Source organism: Stegostoma tigrinum, chromosome 1 (genome assembly GCF_030684315.1).
Source record: "Stegostoma tigrinum isolate sSteTig4 chromosome 1, sSteTig4.hap1, whole genome shotgun sequence".
Taxonomy (NCBI): domain Eukaryota; kingdom Metazoa; phylum Chordata; class Chondrichthyes; order Orectolobiformes; family Stegostomatidae; genus Stegostoma; species Stegostoma tigrinum.
In genome coordinates this window covers 147,774,494-147,786,974 of record NC_081354.1, presented here as the reverse complement: position 1 = coordinate 147,786,974, position 12,481 = coordinate 147,774,494, and the positions used below count along the sequence as shown (strand labels likewise).

At 42.5% G+C, this 12,481-nt stretch overlaps 1 protein-coding gene across 2 annotated transcripts in view; it reads right to left on the bottom strand.

The window, feature by feature from the left end:
- Nucleotides 1–12,481, bottom strand: part of galt (galactose-1-phosphate uridylyltransferase) — a 74,433-nt gene that overhangs the window by 31,860 nt on the left and 30,092 nt on the right. For both annotated transcript variants that reach the window (XM_059649235.1, XM_059649234.1), the window contains exon 6: nucleotides 9,298–9,354. In XM_059649235.1, the coding sequence (XP_059505218.1) occupies nucleotides 9,298–9,354 (57 nt within the window). The remainder of the gene's footprint in view (nucleotides 1–9,297; nucleotides 9,355–12,481) is intronic.

Genomic DNA, 12,481 nt, shown 5'->3' with positions numbered 1-12,481 from the left:
CTCTGACAATTCTCCTCACTATCTGCAACTCCACTCACCTTTGTATCGCCTGCAAACTTATTAATTAGACCAGCTACGTTTTCCTCCAATTTATTTGTGTCGATCACGAACAGCAGAGGTCCCAGCACTGATCGCTGTGGAACAGCACGAGTCATAGACCTCCATTCCGAAAAGCATCCTTTCACCGCTACCCTCTGTCTCCTATGACTAAGTTCTGCATCCATTTTGCCGGCTTTTCTCCAGTCCTCTGGGATCTTATCTGTGGCCAAACAGGATACAAAGATGCCTGTCAATGCTCCAACAATTTGTACTCTTGCCTCCCAAAATATTCTGGGATAGATCCCATCAGGACCCAGGGACTTATTACCTTACTACTTTAAGACACACAACACCTCTTCCTTATTAATAGCCACTTGGCTCAGAGACTTGACACTCCCTCCCCGGAGATCATTCTCTACCAATTCCTTCTCTTTGGTGAATACTGGCACAAAGTATTCATTTAGGACCTCACCTACCTCTTCTGGCTCTACACATAGATATTTTATCTTGCAAATTCTGCTCCATCCAAGCCCCTAACATGTAGTGAGTCCTCATCAATACAGGGCAAGTTAAAATCACCCACCACAATAACTCTGCTGTTTTCCAGAATATGTCTACATATTCCCTCCTCTTTCTCCCACTGGCTGTTGGAAAGCCTGTAGCATACCCCCAGCATTGTGATTTCACTTGTCCTATTCCTGAGTTCTACCCATTCCACATCACTGCAGGCATCCTCTGATATATCCTCCCTCAGTACTGCTGTGAGATACTCCTTTATCAGTAATGCAACTCCTCCACCCCTTTTACCTCCCTTTCTATCACACATCTCTGAAATGTGCAAATCCTGGGACATTTAGCTGCTAGTCTTATTCCACTTTCAGCCAAGTCTCTGTAATTGCAATAATGTCACAGTTCAAAACACTAGACAAAGTTCTGAGGTCATCAACTTGCCTGTTATACCTCTTGCATTGAAATACATGCATTTCAGACAACGTCCCCTGCTCTCTTAAGCAGCATTCCCCTGTCTGTCTTGTCTAAAAGTAGGATAACTGTGCTAAACGCAAATATGTAGCCACAGGACCAGGTGACCAGCTAAGATTCACCAGGCTAATTCCTGAGACAGCTGGACTTTGCTATTAGGAAGCCTTGAAGAGATTGGGTTGGTGTGCTCTGGAATTTAGAAGAACAAGAGGTGATCATGTAGAAACTACCTAAAGAAACAAACAGGATGAAGCAGAACTACACCTCCCAGTCACAAACCATTTCACTTCCCTCCCCAACTCCTCGGACGACATGTCCATCCCAGGCCTCTTGCATTGCCACAAATGACACCATCTGAAAGATGCAGGAACAGCATCTCATATTTCGCTTGGGAACCCTGCAGCCCAAGGATATCAATGTGGATTTCACAAGCTTCAAAATCTCCCCTCCCCCAAGCACATGCCAAAGCCAGCCAGCCCAGCTAGTCCCCGCCTCCTTAACCTGTTCTTCCTCTCACCTATCCCCTCCTTCCACCTCAAACCCCACCCCCATCCCCTAGCCACAAACCCCCTCCCACCTCCCCCGACCTGTCCGACCTCCCTGGACTGACCTACCCCCCTAACTCCCCACTTACATTCACCTTCACTGGCTCTAACCCCGGCTCTTTGACCTGTCTGTCTCCTCTCACCTTATCTTCTCCTTTATCCATCTTCTATCTGCCTCCCCCGTCTTCCTATTTATTTCAGAATCCCCTTCTCCTCCCCCATTTCTGAAGGAGGGTCCCGACCGGAAACATCAAGCTTTCTTGCTCGGCCTGCTGTGTTCATCCAGTTTCACACCGTGTTATCTCAGATTCTCCAGCATCGGCAGTTCCTACTATCTCTGAAGCAGAAACGATGCTTCCCTGGCTGTGGGGTTTAGAACCTGTGGAAACAGTTTCAAAATAAGGAGCAAGTCATTTTCCACTGAGATGATGAGGAATTTTTTCATGGAGTCATATAGAACAGAAGCAGATCTTTTGGTCCAACTAGTCCACACTGAACATCCTAAACTAAACCAGTGATAATGGGGACTGCAGATGCTGGAGAATCCAAAATAATAAAATGTGAGGCTGGATGAATACAGCAGGCCAAGCAGCATCTCAGGAGCACAAAAGCTGACGTTTCGGGCCTAGACCCTTCATCAGACAGGGGGATGGGGTGAGGGTTCTGGAATAAATAGGGAGAGAGGGGGAGGCGGACCGAAGATGGAGAGAAAAGAAGGTAGTTGGAGAGGAGAGTATAGGTGGGGAGGTAGGGAGCGGATAGGTCAGTCCAGGGAAGACAGACAGGTCAAGGAGGTGGGATGAGGTTAGTAGGTAGGAAATGGAGGTGCGGCTTGGGGTGGGAGGAAGGGATGGGTGAGAGGAAGAACAGGTTTGGGAGGCAGAGACAGGCTGGACTGGTTTTGGGATGCAGTGGGGGGAGGGGACGAACTGGGCTGGTTTTGGGATGCGGTGGGGGAAGGGGAGATTTGGAAGTCCCATTTACCTGCTATTGGCTCATTTCCCTCCAAACCTTTCCAGTTCACATACCAGTCTAAGTGTCTTTAAAGTATTATAATTGTATCTGCATCTGCCACTTCCCCTGGCAGGTCATTCCTCATATGAACGACCCTCTGTGTGAAAAAGTTGTTCCTCACTTAAAGGGTGATGAATCTTTGGAATTTTCTTCCCCTGAGGACCATGGAAACGCAGTCATTAAGGTTGCTCAAGAAGAAATAAATGGAATCCTAGATGCCTTCAAGGGACATCAAGAGAGTGGGGATCTAGAATGATCAAGAGCCAGGGTCACCCTATCCATGTTCCTAAGCATTCAAGAACTGAGGCTCAAGGTGATAAAAGATGTAGAGTAATATTTTGACAGGAATGAGCAGGGGCAGGGGTTTGGTCGGGAGTAACTGTAATCATAATTGAAAGCTGTCAGAGCAGAAGTTATGAGGAAGGTTACCATTCCACATAACTCAGTACATTGAGGGACTGCATCTCTTGATAACTTCACCAGAATCTCCAGATTCCACCTCCAGGTTATGAACAGGGAACAAGAGATGTTAACAGGATGAGCTTTGTACCTTATGCATTGTCTTTTGTAATTTTCAAATCCTCTAGCATCACTCACAGAAAATGAACATGAAGAAAATTCACACAGAATATTAAAGTTTATAAAATAATGAGGGGCACAGATAAAGCGTCCAGAAAAGGTCTTTTCCTGAGGGTGGGTTAGTTTAAAACTGGGTAGCATATTTTTAAGGTGAGAGGAGAAAGATTTAAAAGGACCTGAGAAGCGACTTTTTCCACACTGAGTGGGGTTCGTATCTGAAGTGAACTGCCAGGAAAAGTGGTAGATGCAGGTATAGCTACAAAATTTGAAAGACATTTGGATAGGTGTACGAATAGGGAAGGGTTTAGAGGCTCATGGGGCAAATGCAGTTGAATGGAACTAGTTTAGTTTGGGTAACTTCATCAGCATGCATGACTATAAAACACTCACTAGTTGTTATGGGTCTTAATTTGTTCCTGAGCAGTTAATTTACACATCTGCCCTGCGCAGCACATCTGCAGCTCATACATACACTCGTAACGTCCAAATTCAACTATTCCAAAACTCTCCAAGCCAACTTCTCAGCTTCCAAACTTGAAAAATTCCATTTCGTGCAAAATGTATCGGCCAATATATAACTTTCAATAAGTCCCATTACATATCACTCGTGTTCATTAGCTGCCAGTCCTTGATTTTAAAATACCCATGCTGCTGCTTAAATATCTACATGGCCATTCCCCTTCCCATCTCTGTAACCTTCTCCAGTCCTGAAACCCTCCAAAAACTCTGAATTCTTCCAATTCTGGTCTCCTCTGCATCCTCAACATCTCTTGTTCCACAACTGGTGGCCATATCTTCAGGTGTCTCTACATTAAGCTCTTGACCTCGCTCCCCAAATCTTTCCAGTTAGCTACAACTCTTTCCTATCATTTTGGACAAGGATTTGATGACTAGCCCTAACATTTTCTGATGAGATTTGTAATCAAATTCACTTCAGTGAAGTGCATGGAACATTTTATTTAAAGATGCTATATCAATAGAAGTTGGCAGGAATGCCTGGTTTGTGATGCAGTGATCACAACAGCACGGGTTCAATTCTCACACCAGCTGAGATTACCATGAAGGACTCTCCTTCAAAACTTTCCTCTTACCTGAGGCATGGTGATCTTCTGGTAAAACCACTACCAGTTGTCGCTCTGTCTCTAATGAGAGAGCGGTCCTATGGTCCAGTAGGGCTATGGTGACTTTACCCCTACTTGTGTTTACAAATAAAAGTAACTGTTGCTAAAACTACACTGAGATTGAGTGGGGAAGAGAAATGTGGATCAATTAATAAAGAAATGGCAGACTTGTTAAATACTGATCAGATCACAGATTTGTAGAAAACGGAACTTGCACCTATTCACTGATTCACTCAGAAATGTTACTGGTAAATGGTGTGATCATATAACTGAGTTGGCAACAAGGTTATACAGCTATACATCAATTATCCACAGCAAGATAGCAGCGTTACAGGCGATTAACACTGTGGCTCAACCAGCTGTCTTCATTGATACCACCCAATAATGTCGTGCAGGTACTGGCCTCACAGCATTGTCATTTCTGGTAAATCAAGCTGAGCCTGCGTAGGTACCAGATGAACAAGTTTCTCCCCAAAACCTATGTACTTAAATTTTCCTTCAAATATGCTTGCAGCTATCTCTCCAAAGAAAATAAATATATCTGGTAAGCACACAAAAATGTCAACATATTACATCACTAATCAATGTTCAGCACTGTTGGGTCAGGCACCAAGTAAACACAGGGTCATGTTTTCTATAACTTCACCAATGGCAAGTGATTAAAGCTGCTGTCTTAGATCAGCAAGTCCCTGTTCCATTTCCCAGGCTCTGCTGGGGCAGTAGTCACTTCAAGTGACGAGATAGGCAGGAATAACAAACAGCCACTGAACAATTCTGCTCAAGATGCATGTGAATGTATTTTAGAATTAAACTTAGAGAAGCACTCTCCCTTGTAAAGCAGGTGCTCTTTCATTTTCAGCACAGCCACTTTCGTGGCCTTTGCAAAGCACACAGTTTTGGATTATATGCCAACAACCACTTGTTATAGATTCCAAGCCGATTTCAGGTAGGATTGCTTCACCTGCAAAGCGGATTTTTTTATCAGTTTGGGTGGATTCCAGGCATAAGAACGTATCATGCTGACCCATAGTACCCTCCTGTACTACTGATGAGAGCAGACTGAAGTTAAGCAATTATATTCATTTGAAACATCTCAACATAATTAGGATAAGTGATTTTTCACGTTGCAATGTCCTTTGATACACCCCAAAAATAACTATAATTACAATAGGGTCTCTCGGGCATTAAACACTAAGCACCAAATTTGGGTTCTGAAGGAACATGAGCTATAAGAAATCAGTTGAACTATGTAAATTTACAGTACAAGAATAAAACTAGACAGAGCGGCTTTTAAAAATACACTCATGGGATGTGGATGTCGCTGGTTGGATCAGTATTTATTGCCCATCCCATGGAGATGGAGAAAATGGTGATAAGCTACTACTTGAACTGCAGTCCATTTGCTCTAGGTACACCCTAGGTACATGGTGCTGTTAAGGGCAAGAGTTCCAGGATTTGACACTGTGGTACTAAGGAACAAGGATATATTTCCGGGTAAGGATGGTGAGTGACTTGGAGGAAAATTTGCAAGTGGCGGAATTCTGATGCCCTTGTTCTTCTGGATGGTAGTGGTTGCAGGGAGTTGTCTAAAGAGGGTTGGTGAATTTCTGCAGTACATCTTGGAGAGGTACACATTGCTGCTACTGTGTGCTAATGGCAGAGGGGCTGAATTCTTGTTGATGTGGCACTAAGCGAGTGGGCTGCTTTGTTCTGGATGGTGTCAGGCTTCTTACGTTGTTGTAATACACTCATCCCGTTAACTGGGGATTCTATTATACTCCTGACATACGCCTTTATTAATAGTGAACAGGTTTTGGAGAGATAAGAGGTGAGTTAATCACACAGGATTCCTGCTTCAAATCTGTTCTTATAGCAGTAGTTATATTGCCATTCTAGTTCTATTTCTAGTCAATAATGCCATTTTGTGTCAAGTGTTGGTGGCTAAACTTTCTCTTGTTGGAGATGGTCAATGCTTGACACTCGCATAGAATGAACATTACTTGTGGTTTGTCAGCCTAAACCTGGATATTGCCCCCGGTCTTGCTGCATTTGGATAACTTCCTCAGAAAGTAAAGCTGTCTACAGATGGTGCTTAACCGTATGATCATCCAAACCTCTAACCAGATTATGGAAGGTCATTGATGACGTAGCTGATGTTGATTGAAACTAGCTCTTCTTCAAAGCTTATCCATTGCCTGTGTACAGCCATGCCTTTTCATGTTTTATCACTATTCAGTGCAGCCATTTGTGCCTCATGTTTTCATATTTTACCTAATTCAGATTAAATGCCTTTGCTTCAAAATTTAACTACGTCACTTTTAAGCTTAATGTATTCTAAAGTATTGCAGTCACTCAATCCTAAACTAAACTCCTAAATCCATATAGCCTGATCCCTGTTTGGCTCTTCAACATGCCACTCTAGAAAGCTATTCCTAAGACACCGCAAGATAATGATCCTCTACAGTGTTAGTGCTCCACAGCTTCCCTAGTTTGTATGCACATGAAATAGGAAATGAAGTAGCCCATTCAGCCCCTTGAACCTGCTCTGCCATTCAATAGGACCACGGCTGATCCAGCATTCCTAACATCAACTTTCCTGCCCTTTCCCATAATAATCCATGATTCCATTGCTGATCAACTATCTATTTGAGCCTTAGATATGCCCCTGCAGCTCTCAGTGGCAAGGAGTTCCAAAGATTCGTCACCCTCAGAGAAGAAATTCCTCTTCATCTCAGTCTTATTCTGACACCACTTTATCCTGAGACTATGCCCACCGTGGTCCTAGAGTCTTCCATGAGTGGAAACATCATTTCAGCATTTACCTGTCAAGTCCCTTAAGAATCCTAAATGAGATCACCTCTCATTCTTCTAAACACCAAGTGAGTGGAGTCCTAACCTGTTTAACTTTTGGTCATTAGAAAATCCCTCCATACCTGGGGATCATTCATGTGAACTATATCTGAACTGCCTCCAACAAAATGATATCTTTCCTTAAGTAAGGAGCCCAAACCTGCTCACAGATATTGTCTCACTGGCACCTTGTACAGTAAACTTCCTTACTCTTATACTCCAACCTCCTTGAAAGAAGGGCTGACATTCCATCAGCCTTCCCGATTACCTGCTGCAACTATGTGCCAGCGTTCTATGCGTCATGCACAAATACTACCTAGTCCCTTTGTGATGCAGTTTTCTGCCTTTTTTCTCAAATTAAATAATTTTATGTTCTTTAGTTCTCCTTTTCAAAACCTCTCTATTTTAATGCAGATGCATGATTTAAGTCACCCATGATTACTGTGTGCCATACACTTGAAGCTTCTCTTATCTGCAGACCTATAACATATACCACACGACCACTACTGTTTGGTGTCTGATAAATAACTCCAAGTGAAGTCTGCTGTCCCTTGCTGCTTTTTTAGGCCACACAAACAGATCTCGCACATTGTTCTTTTGACCTAAGGCTGTAATGAGGTTTGAAAGTGAGTGGCCTTGGCAGAGCCCAAACCAAATGCAATTGAACAAGTTATTGTTAAGCAGGTGCTGTCTGATAGCTTCCATTGCATTACAGATGACCAACAGTAGACTGATGGAGAGGTAATTGGCCATATTGGACTTGTTCTTGTATACAGGATAATTATTGACAATTTTCCATATTGTTGGGTAGATGTCAGTGTTGTAGCTGCACTGGAACAGCTTAGCCAGGGGCTGGGCAAATTGTGGTGCACAAGTCCTCAATACTATTGTCAGAATTTTGTGTGGGCCCACAGCCGTTGCAGTATCCAGTGTGCTTAGTCATTTCATGTGTCACATGGAATGAACTGAATAAAGACTGTCACCTGAGATGCTGGGGACTTCCACTGGAGGTCACTTGGCACTCCTAGTTGAAGATTGCAATAATCTCTCACACTCAAGACAAAAAGATCAAATTCACCTAAAATTAAAAACTGATTTTTATTTTTATGGTACCTCCCAGAGCTTTATAATTTTTCAACAACTTTAAAACCAATTAGGCACTTCTGAAGCACCTGTAACCACAAGAAATAGTGTGATAATGACCAGATAATGTGCTTTATGATGATGAGTGGAGGTGTTAATATGAGGAATGAATACATCTGTTTCTTCTAAAGAGTATCATGGCTTCTTTCACATCCACTTGAGCAGGGAAATGGGTCTTGGCATAACATCTATGAGACATAGCTGACAACTTTTGCGCATTGATAGTGCTGGGAACACTATTGCCTCCATGTTCCCCTTCAAGTCAAGCAACGTCTGACCAGGTAAGAAGGGCAGTTTCCTTCTCTAAACAGCAATAGTCAACCATGTGGGATTTTCCGGCAATCAGCAATGTCAGAAAAAAAACTCTGGAATCTTAATTCCAGAGTTTTTTTTTTAAATTGAACTCAAATTCCATGATCTATTGTGGCAGGATTCAAACCCAATTGCCCAGAATGTTATCTGGGTCATTGGATTAACTGTCCAGTGATAAGAACACTAGACCATTGCCTCTAAATATCATTGATTAAGAATCCTGGAACTCTCGATGGAACACCATTGTGGGAGCACCAGCAACACATGGACTGTGGTGGCTCATGGAGACTTTTCATATTTTAGGATGTTTGCTTGGCATGGACGAGATGGACTGAAGGGTCTGTTTCCATGCTATAGAACACTAAGACTTTAATACCACCTCTCAACATAACCACAGATATCAATAATTCCAGCCTTTACAGAATTGCCTACATTCTAAAGATCAAAAAAAAATCCAAAGAGGGACAGGTTTGCACATACAGGCAGACAGCACAATAAATTAGGGCACTGAACTCTCTCACAAATATTTGCCTGCATTGAAAAGAAAAACTGATTTCGATCTATGTTTCTTTACACAAAATTAGAATGTGGAATATTCTTCTAACAGCTTGTGGAACAGAACAGATTTAACTCATTTCATAATCCTAATGAATGAAGTGTAACACAGGTGGTAACTGCGCATCTTGCTACATGCACAAGTTTAACAGACTCACCTGACAGTGTGGATGTGGGTTTGAACATCCCATCATAGCACCTTTATTTTCAAAAATCTGAAATAAAAAAGAAAACGGGTTCTGTGAAGGACAGCAACAACAATATTGTAATAATTCTATTCAAATTATAACAGCAATGGGTGCAACCACTCTTTTAATTAACCAGATCATAAAAAAATCTAATCTTAAGAAATCTTTGGTGTTGCTCAATCCTCGTGGTTTCCGATGATTACTTATGTACGCTAAATACAACAATAGTATTTGCATCGCTGTATTGGTGAATATTTGTTGAAATCAAAGCATCACAACCAAACTGATGAAAAATATATATTAAGAACCTGAATGGAAGAGAAATGTGCTTTGCTCATGCAATTAAATTTAACCACCAAGAAAGTGGCAACTTCTTTGCTCTTCCCTCATCAATATCTCTTCTTGGATGGTTGCACGGTGGTACTGTTACTGGACTAATAAACCAGACAGCAAAACTTAAACTCCAGAGAAATAGTTCAAATCCACCAAATTTGGTATTTAAATGCGCAATTTAAAGTCAATAGATAAATTGGAATAAAATGCCATGATAACAATCAGTGATAATGAACAGCAACATCGATGCAAAAAGTAGATATGGTTCATTCACAATGTCAGGATGGAAACCTCATCCCATCCTCATCTTGTCCTGCTACGTCCAGACTTTGCACCTTTCTACTGCTTCTACATCCTTTTGATCCAAACTCAACCACTCTTTAAGAACTATCTGAAGCTAGCATAGAGAAAAAATTCATAGGAATTCATGTTTCTCAGGAATAAGGAACTTCAGTTACATAGAAGGATATATTGGAGATGTTGAGACTGCCTCCTTGAAGAGAGGTTAAGAATTTTTTGAAAGCAACATTCAAAACCATGAGATGGCTAAACAGAGAAATGAGGAACAGACTGTTCCCACTTGGGGGAAGTATCAGGAACCAGATGGCACAGAATTAAGATAATTGTCAAAAGAAGCAATTGCAACATCGGGGGATACAATGAGCGATTAGGATCTGAAATGCACAGCCTAAAAATGAAGTTATCTGATTTACACCACTTTGCTGAATATTGCTCCTCATTCACATAGCATATTTAGGCAAGATTTAGGGAGCATAGGATGGGGAAGGAAACTGCAAGGGATGGGCACATTAGAAATGTGGAGCTTATTCAAGGAAAAGCTCCTGTGTGTCCTAGATAAATATGTATCTGTCAGGCAGGGAGGAAGCTGTAGAGTGCGGGAGCCGTGGTTTACGAAGGAGGTGGAATCTCTGGTCAAGGGGAAGAAGGCGGCTTATGTTAGGATGAGATGTGAAGGCTCAGTTAGGGCACTTGAGGGCTACCAGGTAGCCAGGAAAGACCTAAAAACCAAAAGAGAGAGCTCAGAAGAGCCAGGAGGAGACATGAGAAGTTGTTGGTGGATAGGATCTGGGTAAACCCTAAGGCTCTCTATAGGTATTTAAGGAATAAAAGAATGACGAAAGTAAGATCAGGCCCAATCATGGATAGTAGTGGTAAGTTGTGTGTGGAGTCAGATGAGATAGGGAAAGCGCTAAATGAATATTTTTCAACAGTATTCACTCTAGAAAACGACAATGTTGTCGAGAAGAATACTGAGATACAGGCTACTAGACTAGGTGGGATTGAGGTTCACAAGGAAGAGGTATTAGAAATCCTTCAGAGGATGAAGATAGATAAGTCCCCTGGGCCGGATGGGATTTATCCTAAGATCCTCTGGGAAGCCAGGGAGGAGATTGCCGAGCCTTTGGCATTGATCTTTAACTCGTCATTGTCTACAGGAATAGTACCAGATGACTGGAGGATAGCAAATGTGGTTCCCCTGTTCAAGAAGGGGAGTAGAGACAACCCTGGTAATTATAGGCCAGTGAGCCTTACCTCAGTTGTTGGTAAAGTGCTGGAAAAGGTTATAAGGGATAGGATTTATAATCATCTAGAAAAGAATAAATTGATTAGGGATAGTCAGCACGGTTTTGTAAAGGGAAGGTCATGCCTCACAAACCCTATTGAGTTCTTTGAGAAGGTGACCAAACAAGTAAATGAGAGTAAACCTGTTGATGTGGTGTATACGGATTTCAGCAAGGCATTCGATAAGGTTCCCCACAATAGGCTATTGTACAAAATGCGGAGGAATGGAATTGTGGGAGATATAGCAGTTTGGATCGGAAATTGGCTTGCTGAAAGTAGACAGAGGGTGGTAATTGATGGGAAATGTTCATCCTGGAGACCAGTTACTAGTGGTGTACCGCAAGGGTCGGTGTTGGGTCCACTGCTGTTTGTCATATTTATAAACGACCTGGACAAGGGCGTAGAAGGATGGGTTAGTAAATTTGCAGCCAACACTAAGGTCGGTGGAATTGTGGATAGTGACGAAGGATGCTGTAGGTTGCAGAGAGACGTAGATAAGCTGCAGAGCTGGGCTGAGAGGTGGCAAATGGAGTTTAATGCAGACAAGTGTGAGGTGATGCACTTTGGTAGGAGTAACCAGAAGGCAAAGTACAGGGCTAATGGTAAGATTCTTAGTAGTGTAGATGAGCAGAGAGATCTCGGTGTCCATGTACACAGATCCTTGAAAGTTGCCACCCAGGTTGACAGGGCTGTTAAGAAGGCATACAGTGTTTTAGCTTTTATTAATAGAGGGATCGAGTTCCGGAACCAAGAGGTTATGGTGAAGCTGTACAAAACTCTGGTGCAGCTGCACTTGGAGTATTGCGTACAGTTCTGGTCACCGCATTATAAGAAGAATGTGGAAGCTTTGGTAAGGGTGCAGAGGAGATTTACTAGGATGTTGCCTGGTATGGAGGGAAGGTCTTACAAGGAAAGGCTGATGGACTTGAGGCTGTTTTCATTAGAGAGAAGAAGGTTGAGAGGTGGCTTAATTGAAACATAAAATAATCAGAGGGTTAGATAGGGTGGATAGGGAGAGCCTTTTTCCTCGGTCGGTGACGGTGAGCACGAGGGGGCATAGCTTTAAATTGAGGGGTGAAAGATATAGGACAGATGTCAGAGGTAGCTTCTTTACTCAGAGAGTAGTAAGGGAATGGAACGCTTTGCCTGCAACGGTAGTAGATTCGCCAACTTTAGGTACATTTAAGTCGTCATTGGATAAGCATATGGACATACATGGAATAGCGTAGGTTAGATG